Below are 15,561 nucleotides of genomic sequence, written 5' to 3'. Positions count from 1 at the left end.
TGACAGCTCTGAAGGCTGCAGTGTCACAGTTCACAACAGAAAACAAGCAAACTACTAAAATAATCGTTACAATTATGCACTAATGATATACAGGTGAGTAGATGGTTATGGCTGAAAGTTACTCCTCAGAGCATCTTAGCTAAGCTGCTGCATCAGATATGATGCAGGATTTTCAAACAAGCAATGCTCTCCTGACTTCCACTCCCCAATCCGACAACTTCAGTTACCACAGAAGACATGTTGTTCCATGTTGAGTCAGACACCCAAACTATTTTGAGAAATGTCCTTTCTATCTGATCTGGCTCTTTAATAACCAGTTTGGGGCTACTGTTTGCTGTTCGATTTGATCTGTAGATTTAGCTCGATAATTCAGATGATCTTCTGATGTTTTCCTTTCTTTTTTAAAAAAAAATCACAATTCCTATTTTTATTTTATTTTTTTAAATAAACTGAACAGGAAATAAATGTGTCATAGGAGCATCAAATGTGACACTTATGTTTCTACCCAAATCATTAAAAATCTTCTGGCTTGCAGATGACTGCTGTTGGAAGTAGCAGATTTTCAGTGAAGAGTAAATTCTGGGCTCTTTGTAATCTTTTGCTTTGCTTGTCTTCATGTCATTCTTCCTATCTAGAGGAATGGGGGGGGTCAAATCCCTTATATATTACTATCTTTAATCATGGTGATATTTCAATGATCTATCATCTCTCTTCACTATTTAACTTCTTTTGTAACCCCCTGTCATCCCTGCCAAACAACTTCAGAATTGCATCTATTTGACATTTTTGCTTCTGTTTATGGCTTCACCACTCGGTTTGATCCATCAAGGGGAAAAGGGGGGTTTAACTGAAATGAATATCTTGAAGGCCCTGCATTTTTGTGGAAAAATGTCTGGTTTTATTTTGTAACAAAGAAAGTGGAAAAGCTGGAATCATAAAATAAATGGGGCTGGAAGGGGGAAATTTTAAATGAGTTCAAGCTATTATATACATTCAATGTTTCTAATATGTTTATTAATATAAATGCATCATCAACTATCATTATAGCTAATGCAGCCACAATACTGTACAATTCTGCAGTCAGCGTGGGAAAGCTTTATTATTTGTTTAAAAGAATAAAACCTTTCAGTCATCTTAACTTTATTTTTCTGCTTGCTATTAACTAGTACACTGGGCACTCCAGTGAATAGACACGATAGAACACAAATCGGCAGTATTTACGTAAATGTCAGAAATGTGTCTACTTCATATTATTTCTAAAGCAGCTTAAAAATCTTGCTAATAGAGAGTATTACAAAATAAACCCCATTCAAATTATCTGGGTACTATAGCAGCACAGGAACTTATAGTTACTCTTTTTATATTTTTGACACTGTAAACCTTTAACAAAATAAACAATTCAATATTGAAAAAGTTTGAGGTCAAATAAGCCATTAACTTTGACAGGGGTTATGGGCTCAAATTGAAATGAAGGCTGGATTGTGAAATGAAGACTCAAATGTTAGCACAGTGCCAGACAATTCTAGTTCAGCTTTGCAACTGGCTTTATATAACTTAAACTTGATAGCAGAAAAAACAAAGCCCACACTCAATACACAAGTGGTCCCTATTATTTTAAATATTTTCATAAGTATCCTGCACAAATGCATCTAGTTTTGACAGGAGCTCTATTAAATAATATTTCAGGCAGTTCTATTTGTAACTCGGCAAAGTTTAGATCTCATTTTCTATAGAAACATGAACTTCATTAAATGTTTCTATAAATTAAAATTTTTCAAATATGAAAACTAAAGCTCATTCCATCTTTGCCCATAAAAAGTGTAGGTGCCATGACTAAATAGCAATAAAAATGCTGAGATGCACAAATCTAAACAAAAAAGCAGCTTTGAAGACATGACATCAACTATAGCCTTAACAATGAACATATTACATTCCCAAGTTACTAGAGCTATTTTGCATATAATGCCACAAAGTTATTCCATTGAAATGTTGAGTTTTTCCACTCTGTTTCATTCTGTTTTTTCACACAGTTTTTTTCATTCTTTTTCCTCTCTTAAAGTACTTGTAAATCATTAAAAGTTCTTTGATGCAGAACTTTTTAACTTTCTTCCCTTCCTGGATGTACAGATATTGATAGATCTCATGTTCTGAAAGATCAACAGCTAAAAATAAAAAATAAAATACCTGACTTGAAGGTTTTAAGGTGGACATTCACATAAATCCAAACAGTCCATGATTCCTACTTCTGATTTTATTTATTTATTGTTTGAACTTCTGATCCTTCCAAAAGCTTGTAAAAGCCATAGTTTAAACTCTGTTAACAGGTCTCAGTTGTTTAGTTCTGGAATTCATGCTGCCATAAAGCTGTATAAGAAGCATACTGCATTAATCTTATTTAAATTGTATTTATGGCATACAGAGAGAATTCAAGCCCTCTTTTCCCCACCCTATTTTCTCTTGAAATGACAATAGGCACCTAAGGAATCTGGTTGTCAGTGAGCCTCTGTCTGTACTGAGGATCTGGAAATGTTCTCCGCAATTTTGTGTAGACAGTCCTATGAAATTATTAGCGTGGCATAACTTTAGGTGGGGAGGTAAGAATAATGCTTGTTTTGTTTGTCTGTTATGAAAATTAACTTGATTTTGGTGTCCAGTTAGATAAACATGGATAGTTGGAACTAAACTGTAACTCAGATGATGTCTATTTCTTGCCAAATAAGATTTTAAATCTTTTTCAACTTCCAGGGACTTCAAGACTAAACTTAATTGGCTTCAAAGACTTGAGAAGCTCAGTAAATGGGACTGGTTACAGAGATGAGCCCATGAAAATAGGATACAGGTCAGGACCTTCGGACTTCAGCTCTGCTCTGTAAAAGCAGGCACTTACAGTCTCCTGATGTTTCTGTATGGGCAGCTGCAAAGACGTGTTACTGCTCAGGAAATCATTAAAACAGTAACTTCCTTTGAGTCCAAAGGATTTAATTTCATGCTTCTATAAAGAGATGTTAAGTTGACATATCCTTCTTTTAAGGTATCAGATGGTAGTGTGGTGATTATGGCAGGATGGCAAAATTTGTAGGTTAAAACATTTTCATGCAATCAGACTTCATGCTGTTGTCCTGTAGAGAATTCTCCTATGGACAGCATCCTTCAAGAAGTTGCCACTTTGACTCCAAGTATGTACCATATTGAACCAGATACTAATGTCAGTCCATGGCAGCAGGAAATAATTCTACATCCATTCACTCTGGGCTTTTTAGGACTGCCCTCCATCATACAAGAGAATGCAAGCAAAACCAACACCATTACACAGCTTTCAGCAGCCCAAGAAACTGCTTCTCCAAGTGTGAGCAGGTAGGTCTTTGTCAGTATATATATTCTTCAAAGAAAATAATCCATTCAGGTGCTTGAATTAAAAAAAAAAAAAAAAAGCTAAGTCTTTAGGGCTAATTAAAATACATAACATCATCATGTGCTACTTGGATATAACTTGTAGGGCTTATGAAAATAGCAGGTTAAATGTAAATATCTTTAATAAATATTTTCCTGCAATGTAAAAATAAATGATATTCCCTTTGGCAGTAATAGCTGATTTAATAATTAGCCAGGAAGTTATTCTTCTCATAAAATAGCATTGTGCCACAGAAAACAAAAGTCGTATTATTTTACTGTTTGTAAGACTTTTGTAATCCATGATGAGCCGGTCAACTTTCACTTATGTCCTAGATAAGCGCCAAGAGTGATGCAAGCTCCCACCAGAACCAGACTTAAGATAGTTTTCCAAGAGATCCAGGAGAAGTCAATCAATGGTCTCATGTTGTTACCATACAATTCCACGAAGGCATCCTGCATTGGGAGGAAAACAAAAGTCAGAATTGTAGCAGTATGTTATGGAGATGACAAAATTATTTCCTCTGTAAACCAGACTGACCAATGAAAAACACCCATTTCACAGACACTCAGAGCAGCAAAAGAAACCTTCAAGATGGAGTCCTGACATAGTGCAGATAATTTGGCACCAACTCCAGGGGACAAAATAAAATTGTAGTTTTAAGACCATCTTTTCACATGATGTGTGGCACAAATAAAGTCCTGCTGCTGTTGCAATACTACGAACAGCAACTAAGGTCTGGCAAACGGCCTCCTGAAAATAAGTGTTAGGTCATGAATTAGAACAATAGAAGGGGAAAGGACCTACAGTGTAGACTGCATGCAATTACAGTAAAGCTTTCAACTATGCTGTGCATTTCATGAGAGAGATCAATGTTACAGGCTTTGATATCTTTTTCACCAGATATCATTTAAGGTAATAGGAAAATAGGGCTGGAAGAGACCTCATAGAGTCATCTAGTCCAGCCTCCTGCTCAAGGTAGGATCATCCCTGACTAAACCATCCCAGCCAAGTGTCCGCCTAATGTACTTTAGAAAGTTTTCAAGGACGGAGACTCCACAGCTTCTTTAGGTAGCCTGTTCTAATGCCTGACCACCCTTGTAGTCAGAAAGTTCCTCCTAATCTCCACCCTAAATTTACTCTGCTGCAGTTTGCTGCCATTGTTCCTAGTCCTATTCCCTACAGTCACAGAAAAAAACCATCTCCATTCTTTATATAATCATCCTTCAGGTATTTGAAGACTTTTATCAAATCCCCCGTGAGTCTTCTCTTCTCCAGGTTAAATAACTCTAATTCTGTCAGCCCTTCCTCATAAGTTTTGTCTCCCAGGCCCCTGCCCTGATCATTTTCTCTCCAAACTGCCCACAGCCTTCTTGAAGTGTGGGGCCCAAATCTGGACACAGCACTCCAAGTGAGGCCTCACCGGTGCTAAATAGAGTGGAAAATTCACTCCCTTTGATTTGCAAGTGACACTCCTGTCAATACAACCTAGGATGCTATTGGCTTTTTTGGCAACAAGGGCACACTATTGGCTCATATTCAGCTTATGGTCCATTGTAACTCCCTCTCTGGAGTAATGCAGACTGGTCTCTCATTCCTGAGGCTACATTTGTGCGTACAATTATTCCATCCAAAGTACGGGATTTTGCACTTGTCCTTGTTCAATTTCCTCTTGCTGATGGCTACTGTCAGTCAGAACTGAAAGGCTTTCCTTTGCCACAAGAGGGCATGTGAGGTGTTTGCATCTTCCTGTTCAAGCTCCTGTTCCATGGAAGCTGCTAAAGTATTTCAATGTAGAAAATTTTATTTTACTTCCACAATTTTTCTTTACAATAAGATATATTGAACCAAATCCAGCAGCTGTTACAAAGACAGAAGTCGCATTGATTTCAGTGTGTATTTTGCTTGAATAAAGTCTGGAAGGTTTGGCTTTTGGAGTGGTTATCTGTAAATGCATTCTCCCTATATTAGTTTTCAATATTTATTCCTTTCATCTAATATTTTCAAATTTGGGTTTCTGAAGTTGTGTGTTGAAACCTATATATGAGAACTTCAAGAAGTGGTTTGATTTTTCAGTCAAAGTTGTGGCCATTGAAGAAATTTGGTACCTTAGTTTGAACACATGAGCCCTACACTTTGCTTTGTTGTTACTGAGGGCTTTGGGGTAGGCGGAAGGTAAAACACATTTGTTATTTTTTCCCCCAAAAAAGCTGCTTCTGTTTTTTCCATAGGCCCGTGAAGTAACACAGTATATACCATAGGCTGTGTATAGACTTCAGCCAGGAGATTTTTCTTTGGAGAGTTCAAGATCAGGCCTTATAAAACAGAGCCAGGAAAGAGTTCAGGACACAACAACAAAACTATGGGGAAAACTAGAGAGAGAAACAACTGGCACAAAACCTTTTAATGTAAAACTTTGATGATGTTTTCCTATGGGTGTGATCTGACTTTTATGCATTAGTGGGAGCAGAAACATGACCTATATCAGTATCAAAACAGACTTGTTCCTCTCGCTCACAATTTAGGAATGCTTCGTCCAATACATTACAGAGACTGTTTCTACTACCACAAAACAGCTTGTGGTGCTAGCATCTTAATACTATGAAAAAGCACGGCATAACTTGTGGCTGAAGAAGAGGAATGAAGAGAGATAGTTACCCATGTTAGACTGAAGTGAGGCAGAAGGCAGGGTAGATAGATATGCACCTTACAGATTTACTAAGTATAAGATATTTTGGGTGTGTCTACATGAGACACTAAGGCATATTAGCCTAAATTTAAGGTGCATTATGGTGCATGTCTACACTCATGTGCCCTTAATGTGCTTTAAAAATGGTGATTTTGGGCTAACTGTGCCTAAATGTGATACCTGCAAAAGCAGGTATCAAATTTAGGCGCAAACAGTTAAAGCTCATTAACCCATGTGTAGACGCATTAAAGCACACTAACGCTGTGTGTGTGGACTGACTTGTGACTAACTTAAATCCCAAGTCAGTCCACACACACCATTAATGCGCTTTAATGCCTGCACATGTAGATGCCTGCCTAAACCTGCTTAGCGTGCATTAAGTTAATACGCATTAAATTTAGGCGTGCTTAAATGCACGTGTAGACATGCCCATATAGAGCATAAACTTTCATGAAGCTGAGCTCACTTCATCAGAAGTGGTGAAAGGACAGTGCAGAGCAGTGTATAAAGTAGAGTGAGTGATTTGATTCCAGAAGAGGAATGTCAGCAGAAACACACAGCATGACTTACTTGTTCATATTGAGACTATTACAACAATAACATGAACCCAACCTAATGGTGTCTGCACTCTGTTACAAGTAGCTCTTTATGGGTGCTGCTTTTTTTTTCCTTTTTCTTGCTTTTGCTTTCTCAAACATCCTGATTAGGCCTATTTCCGAAGCTTGTTTGAACAGCCTGTCACTATTTGTTTAAGTTTCAAACCTGTTTTAAATAAACACATGGTCTTTTTATGAATTGAAACAACGAAGGTGCTGCGGGGCGGGGGCAGTGCAGAGGGGACCCACTGTTGAAAACTATTTTTAATGCCAAGGGAACCCTAACTGCATGTTGAATGTTCAGAAACTGCATCTCCTTCTCTGCATGTTTACTATACTTGTAACTGGGTTTTTAATTTAAAATTGATCGTTTTAAAATAAGGGCTATATTGAGTTTTTTAGCACAGATGTGGCTAGAACTGTTTGCTGTCCGTTGAGAAGCACTCTTCACAGTAAAAACACACAGGCCTAGACCCTGAGTGGGCAGGACCGTTCTGTACAGGTCATGCTTAATGAAAAGTCCTGTACAATTAAACAGAGAATAGCAACTCTTCTGCAGAATGTTGTTTTAAAGCCATCCTATACAACTTAATAGAAAAAACCATCCATGCTACAGAATTCTATAGAAGGGAACTCATTCTCTATAAAACCCTATAGATTTTTTTAGAAGTAATTTCTATAGAATCCTGTTTCACTTCTATTAATACAAAGCCCAAACCTTTTTAGTTTCCAGCAGAATTTATCACACTACTCTTTTCTGGCAAGGAAGGGAAGGGAAGGAATCTCCACACTGTCACTCTGCTCTGGCTGGTAGATCTCTGGGGTATTCTGCAAGCCACCACCAAACTTTCCAAGCTGCCAGCTGTCTGTGCAGCCAGTTTGTGGGGGTACCCCATGACAGTTCTGTTTCCCTTTTACATGGGGTGGAGACAGAATCTGTTTCACAATAAACAGCTCTTTTATTCACCACATATTTGTTACTTAAGAATCTGTAATATTATTATACATTTCTTTAGGCTCATTACCATCGCTGCACAACCTGCATCCCTGATTGGGAGGCTGCGCACAGCTTCTACACTGTACTTCCCATATACTGTGCCCAGTGACACATTGTTAACGCAGATGCCCTTCATTAAAAATTAAAAAGGGAAAACCAGGTTCAGCGATGTGCTCTGCATTTATTAGTGAGGGGGTGGTGGGCAGAGTAACCATGAGGAAGTTAAAGACTTCCTTTTTTTTTTTTTCTCTACCTGATTAAAACAGCTGTTGAGGAAGTGACTTTATTTCCCTCGTTATCACTGACAGGATATCCTCTTGAGCTATACTGTACTGAATGAAGAGCCTGTGAGGCTTCCATTTTGCTGAAATGCAGTCGGCTGGTAGCTATTTTACGCTGCCCTCTCTGTGACTCTGAATGCAAACAAACAAACAACACATTACCTCCAGGCTTTTGAAGACAGTTTGCCTGGAGTTGAATGACACAGCATTATCGTCTGGACAGAACAACAGGGAAACAAGCCAAAAGCTAGCAGCTGAATGACTTTCCCCTCCTTCCCTGTCTTTCATTCATATCAAATTCTCATAAATGTTCTCTTTCCTGAATAGCAATTCATTTCAGGAGTGGTTTGGAGAAGGGAACATGCATGGAGTTGGTTAAATCAGCCTGTGTTTTATACAATGAAACCTCATTAAAATGTCACCCTGCAAATAAAAAGGAAGGTTCTGGAATGTGAAAAGTATACAAATCTATAGCTATGTTGTTGTGAGGTTCCCCCCCGCCCCAAAGTCTGTGGATTTTAATGCAAATATAGAATGATATGCAAATAAAGACAGCTCAGCCCTACACTGCACTGTGCCAGGGTGTGGTGTTCCATGGTTGTGATGTTTGCAAAGGCAGGTATTTTTATACCTGGAACACTGAAATGTTGGCAGTCAGTAAGGAGCACTTTCAATTCAAACTGTAAAGCAGCAGAATGTCTATCAGTGCAAACTGCATTGATCACTAGTAGTCAACCCTCTGGGGAGTGGCTTTGTGTACCCTGAATTTGCAATTCTGGTGCAAGCCTCCATTCAACACATCAAACACCAAGATAAATAGTTTTCATTCTCCTTTTTCTCCAGGGCTAGGGACAGACATTACACATAACCCAGTTTAAGTGATCAGAAATGGGTTTAAACCTGTAACAGAACATAAGTTCAGTGCACATAAACCAGTTTCAAAATGGTCAGAACCAGTTTGAGATAAACCTGGTTGAATGTAGTATCAGACTTAACTGATTTGGGTCAAACTGGTTTACGCAATGTCTGTCCCAGACCCCTTGCTGGTTTAAGTTAAACCAGAGTCCCCCAGCATCCCAGATGCTTTGAAGCTCTGGACTGTGCTGGGCTGGGCTCTCTGCTCCAGATTGCAGGGCTGGCTTTGCCCCTCTGTTCCCACGCCAGAACTCTGGCAGAGATTGCACGCACAGCAGGGTCTGCCTGGCTTCCCTCCTACCCCACCGCACCCCACCCCACCCCCTCCTTGCCACTCACTGCTCAAGCAGAGATTCCCCTCCATCCCCCTGCTTCCTTCCTCCCATCTCCCACACCATAGATCCCATTTCCCACACCATAGATCTCCCTACAGACCCTAGGCATGTGGTATGTTAGTTAATGCTGCAAGGTGTGTGTGCGTGTGTCCAAGTTCACTCAACAGGCAGACAGAACAGTGTTAGTTTGGGGCTTTTTGGAGCAAATCAACAGGTAGATTGGTAATGTTCCTTCCTTGGAAAGGGCTGTTTATGAAGAGCTTGAACTAATAAGAAAAGCTTTTGTTTTGCTGATGGGCTGATAAATGGTGCATTATTAGCTCCATGCTGGATCTCTCACCTGCCAGGTTTGCAGACAGCATGAAGAAGCAACGAGGAGATTGAAAAGCTCAGTATCATCAACAAATGCATGCACTGCACACCCTCACTTTGCCTCAGAGTGCTACCTAGGGGCTGGGGGCTTGCAGCACTCCCACCCCTTGAGCAGTGGGCAGGGAAAAGCCCAGGACTGCAGGCAGGATGGGGATTTAAACCCCTCCCTAATCAGAGGTATTGCTGGGGCCTAGCCACATATCCCCTCAGCTCAGCATTGTAGAAGGAAAGGAAGGGCTGCTCTAGTGCCCCCTGGCACCTAGACTGAGCCACTGCAGGCATGTGCCTGCATGTCCTCAGTCCAGAGGGAGTGTCTTTGCAGTTGCAAACTGATTCAATCTAGGCAAGTTAGATTAACCTGCAAAGTTTGAATCAATTCAGGCTTTCTGAATGTCTGTCCCTAGCCCAGTAGTGGAAATAGACCAGTTTTGTACTTGCACCTTCACCTCCACAATTTTCTGTCCTTAGGCCTATTGCTGATTAATTACATTCTAGCTACATAATCTATTGTTCTTGTAATGAATCCAAGATCAGACTAAGAATTTACAACCTCTAGGACAGAATGGCTGTCCCTATGGTGGCCTTGCATGACTGTGATTCCTTGTTTGTACTACTTGTTTGAGCAAATACCTCCATTACCAAGCCCACAATAGGGGACTGAGGAAGGACAAGCTTGCTGTTCTTGTTCAGGCAAAGCTCCCACTGAAGTCCATATGAATGAGGTCCATGGAAAACAGCCTGAGGAAAGACTGAAAGACATGGCCCTTAAGCTGCAAAACTGCTGTTGTTTTGAATTCTTTCCAGATGCTGTGAAGCACTGTGTACACTGACAGACCCGTATAAAGAATAACAACAGTAACTGTTTTAACAGCCAAGATTGTTCCTATCCTCTCTCATACGGTGAGGCTATCAGCAAATGGCTGCTTCATCTGGTATAGTGACAGAAAACACATTTAAGCTCAGTAAGGCTGGGTGATTAATTCAGTTTGGTTAACCATATGATTAGTAAAGTGTTGATAAGTCAACCTGCACAGAAATCTCTACCAGTTCAGTCTAGGCTGCATTCTTTTTAAGCCAAGTCAGCATGAGAAATGTTTCACCAATTAGTCTTGGAGTCTCCAGCTAATTCATTTACATATGGTTGTGCTATATCCAAAAAACCCAGACCCAGTGGGGGGCTGCTTTGGTTTCCTTTCATTACTGGAAATACCAACTCTAAAATGAGATGCTTCTGGCACTGTGCACACAGCTGTAATATCAAAACAGCAACATCACCCAGCTGGTGGTATCTGGTGATGTGACACTTCTTTTGAGGTGGGAATATTTCAAATTATTGAGAGAAAGAATTGCAGTAACAACTGGGTTGGTGGGGGGGAGGGTAGGTTGAATGAGCATAATCAGAGACCTTCAAACAATGGAAGTGGAACTGCTCTCCTTGCAACAAGCCCTTTATGGTGGGGTTTTCAGAGTAGTTCCTTTTTTTCCAAGTTGACTTATTGACAAGTGGATTGGGAACATTTTACTTCATTTTTTTCCTTGCTAATGCAGAATTTCTGTTGTTTTATCATTCTCTGAGCAAGTGTATGCTTACACTGAGTGGGTTGGTAGTAAAAGATCTCACATCTCAGACAAGGCTGAACTCCTCAATGAGTTCTTTGCCTCAGTCTTCCTAAACGAGGGGCAAGACAAGTCTCACATTGTTGAGAGGCAACAGCTGGGCGCCAGACTACCAAGCGTTGACCCTGACATGTTGCAGAGTCACTTGGAAGGACTGGATGTCTATAAGTTGGCAGGCCTGGATGAGCTCCATCCATGGGTACTGAAGGCACTGGCCGATATCATTGCACAGCCACTGGCAGGAATATTTGAGCACTCATGGTGCACGGGACAGGTACTGGAGGACTGGAAAAGGGCCAATGTGGTCCCTATTATCAAGAAGGGGAGGAAGGAGGATCCAGGCAACTATAGGCCAGTCAGTCTCACCTCCATCCTTGGCAAAGTCTTCGAAAAGATTATTAAGGTTCATATATGTGAGAGCCTGGCAGGAAAAATTATGCTGAGGGGAAACCAGCACGGGTTCATAGCGGGTAGATCATGCCTGACTAATCTAGTCTCTTTTTATGACCAGGTTACAAAACACCCTGACACAGGAGTAGGGGTTGATATTGTTTACTTAGACTTCAGGAAGGCCTTCGATACGATATCCCACCCGATACTGGTGAACAAATTAAGAGGCTGTGACTTGGATGATTACATGGTCCAGTGGGTGGCAAATTGGCTAGAGGGTCGTACCCAGAGAGTGCTGGTGGACGGGTCGGTATCGACCTGAAAGGATGTGGGTAGTGGGGTCCCGCAGGGCTCGGTCCTTGGACCGATATTCTTCAATGTCTTCATCAGTGACTTGGACGAGGGAGTGAAGTGTACTCTGTCCAAGTCTGCGAATGATACAAAACTGTGGGGAGAAGTGGACACACCAGAGGGCAGGGAACAACTACAGGCAGACCTGGACAGGTTGGACAAATGGGCAGAAAACAATAGAATGCGATTTAACAAGGAGAAATGCAAAGTGCTGCACCTAGGGAGGAAAAATGTCCAGCACACCTACTGCCTAGGAAATGACTTGCTCAGCAGCACGGAAGCAGAAAGGGATCTCGGAGTCCTAGTGGATTCCAAGTCTTCAGTGTGACGAAGTCATCAGCAAAGCTAACTGCACTTTACCGTGCAACAGCAGATACATGACAAACAGAACCAAGGAGGTGATACTTCCCCTCTACTGGGCGCTGGTCAGACTGCAGTTGGAATACTGCGGCCAGTTTTGGATGCCGCACTTCAAGAGGGATGTAGATAATCTAGTGAGGGTCCAGAAAAGGGCCACTTGTATGGTTAAGGGCTTGCAGCCCAAGCCCTACTAGGAGAGACTAAGGCACCTGGACCTCTTCAGCCTCTGCAAGAGAAGGTTGAGAGGCAACCTTGTGGCTGCCTATAAATTCATCATGGGGGCACAGAAGGGAATTGGTGAGGCTCTACTCACCAAGGTGCCCCTAGGGGTCACAAGAAATAATGGTCATAAGCTAGCAGAGAGCAGATTTAGACTGGACATTAGGAAGAACTTCTTCACAGAGTGGCCAAGGTCTGGAATGGGCTCCCAAGGGAGATGGTGCTCTCCCCTACCCTAGGGGTCTTCAAGAGGAGGTTGGATGGGCATCTGGCTGGGGTCATCTGAACCCAGCACTCTTTCCTGTCTATGCAGGGGGTCGGACTCGATGATCTATTGAGGTCCCTTCCGACCCTAACATCTAAGAATCTATTAATCTATTTACCTAAAGAACCAAATCTGCCTAATCACTTGAGTAACATCCTTCAATTCATTTGCTATTAATTCAGATTCAGATTTGGCTGCCTTAGTTTGAATTTCCCAAATAACAGCACAGGAGTACAATGTTACAGTACATGTGCAATTCATATATAAGAACACATGTGCTAATCACAAAGTGGGTAGACACATGGACACATGAAAGAGAGATCTATGTTTCCAAGAAATGTAAGTCCACCAAGAATAACTCAACTTTAATCCCATCTTCCTCTCCTAGCCAAACTAAGGTATTTCACTATTTTTAAGGAAATTGACTTTGTATAGCATGATACTTTTGGCAAATGCTTGTCAATGTTGTTCAGTTATTTCATTTTGGAATAGGGAATAAGTAAAAACCACATAACTGCTAGCTGAACTCTAATATTACATAAAATTAACTAAAATCTTGGTACAATTACTCATAACTATATTCTTCAAAGAGGAGAAGTTAGATGCATTAGGGATAATTATACTCTCAAATCTGTAAAATAACTTTAAAAATGGAAATAAAAGCAAAAAAATGAATTTGAAAGACAAGCATAAGCCTCTATTTCAAACTTTTGTGCTTAAAGTCATAGTCCTCAAATACTTGCCACATGCTTTACTGATGTGACTAGACCCCTCAAGTATTCTTGTAGGATCAAGGCCTAATTCAGGTTACTTAATTTTGCACTTTGGCCCTGAAATTCAGTTCTTATGGTTAGAAGCATGTTGTGAATGAATTAATTGGGTCATGTGATGAACTGGGTTACCTGATTCAGGAGCCCATGTCTTAAAATCAGGTTCCCTATAGCAGCTTTACTAATGCAAACAAAGATTAACATGTGAATCAGTATGCTCCTTGCATGTTCCAGCTACCAGTGCCTGTCTTTCTCAGACTCCTTCAGAAGAGTTAATTCATGTCACAGTATGAGAAATGGGAACTGAAAATAGCTGCTTGTTAAATGTTCCAAGTAACGCGACTTAGGTGTTGTCATCAACACTGCTTCCACAGTGCAGGCTCTTGTGTTTATTCAATGCGTTTGGCTACACTGCACCAAAGACCTGAGCCTGGCTACTTGGAATCAGCAAGTGCTGACTGAAGTAAAAAAAAAAAGGCACACAAAGAGCAATAGTTTCCTAATAGGAACTTGTTCCAAGTGGTCTCAGAAGTAGCTAAAACAGTACCTCACAATGAAAAGGGTGAAATGGAACTGGTTTGAACTGGGTGCACCATCAGCTGAATGGCACGAGGGTCCAGTCATGCATTCTCTGCCTCTTGTTTATTAACACCTCTGAAGGAAATATTAAACGCCCCCTCCCCTCCCAGCTACAGTCTAAGTTCTGATCCAATTGTCTTTGGTTTGACTGGTTTGCCCATAGCCTTGAGCAACACTTATCCAGAACTGGAGCTGAACTCATTGTTCTACTCCAGCACATACCTTATACTCTGTGCCGTGGCAGCAAAACTCTGTTAAAAGTTCAAGCAATGCCACTAGCACTTTCTTTAGAAATACCACAGATTCCTCACATGACCTACAACAGATTTTTCTTTTTTTCAATCTTGTGACTGTCAACTGACTCTGAGGAGGGGAAAAAAACACCTCTTAAGTTTTGTGCTGGAATGGTTACAATTTAACTAACTAGAGTTAAGAACGCTTGAGCCAAATAAAGCCCAGTAGACGTTATTGGGCTATTATACCTCCACCAACAGCAGTATGGAAAATCTGAATTTGTGCATGTTTTCTTTGGCAACGATTTCCTAGGGTGGTATCTTTTATTGGACCAGCTACTTAATCGGGATAAAGTTAGACAAGTTTTTGAATGTAGGACATTCTTCACCAGGTTTCTCTTTGGCAACTACATTTTTATTGGTAATGTGAACCTGGAAAGACTTGGTTTGAAGAAAAGGAGAGTTAATTTGGTCTGAAGAAAAGGAAAGGTGCTTTCTTTTTCTAGTGATTCTTTTCTCTTGCCACCCCCCCAGTCAGCGTTTTTGCGCTGTGTATGTTAAGGCTGGAAACATAGGATATAAAGATCTTCAGCCTCAGAGTGCCTGGTAGAAAGCTGTAAACTCACATGGGCCTTGTCTCCCTAATTTTCTCTTTTCTTCTTACTAAAGTGATAAGGGAAAAATGTAATGGGGAGCCTTCCTGGTCTACATCTACTTAAAAAGTAGGTTGCCTTGGTCCTGGCATGTTTCTTCTACTTTTCATAACATGGGTAACTTGCACAAAACCAGGAGAGCCAGGAAACATGGTGAGGGAAGCTGCTAGTTTGCTCACCTGGGCTAGGTACAGAAATTACAAATAAACCAGTGTAAGTGATTGGAAACCACTTCAAATCTGTAACACAACAGAAATTCAGTGCCTGTAAACTGTTTTCAGAATGGCTGAAACCTGTTTAAGATAAACCTGAATGGATGTAGCATTAGACTGAAATGATTTAGGTTAAATTGGTTTACTGAACTTCTGTTTCAGATCTGCTCCAGATTCCAGTGAACTCACAGTCCCCCAGAAACCCAAGATGCTTTACATCTCACCAACAAACCTTCCCTTGCAGGGTGGGGAGGCTAACCTCAGACCATGCTGTCTGCTCAAGCACATCCAGGCTTCTGGCCTGGACCACTGCAAGCATTGGCTGCATTTCCAGAA

The 15,561-nt window shown here is 40.8% G+C and overlaps 1 protein-coding gene across 1 annotated transcript in view; it reads right to left on the bottom strand.

Moving 5' to 3' along the window:
- Nucleotides 1–992: 992 nt before the first annotated feature.
- The window catches only part of BCL2 (BCL2 apoptosis regulator), a 157,644-nt gene continuing 143,075 nt past the window's right edge, over nucleotides 993–15,561 (bottom strand). Inside the window, exon 2 of the mRNA XM_090039300.1 lies at nucleotides 993–3,846. Within this exon, the coding sequence (XP_089895426.1) occupies nucleotides 3,712–3,846 (135 nt within the window). The 3' untranslated portion in view covers nucleotides 993–3,711. The remainder of the gene's footprint in view (nucleotides 3,847–15,561) is intronic.

Source organism: Crocodylus siamensis, chromosome 3 (genome assembly GCF_052110815.1).
Source record: "Crocodylus siamensis isolate JL-2025a chromosome 3, ASM5211081v1, whole genome shotgun sequence".
In the NCBI taxonomy this organism is placed as follows: Eukaryota; Metazoa; Chordata; order Crocodylia; family Crocodylidae; genus Crocodylus; species Crocodylus siamensis.
This window is presented reverse-complemented; position numbering and strand designations above follow the sequence as displayed.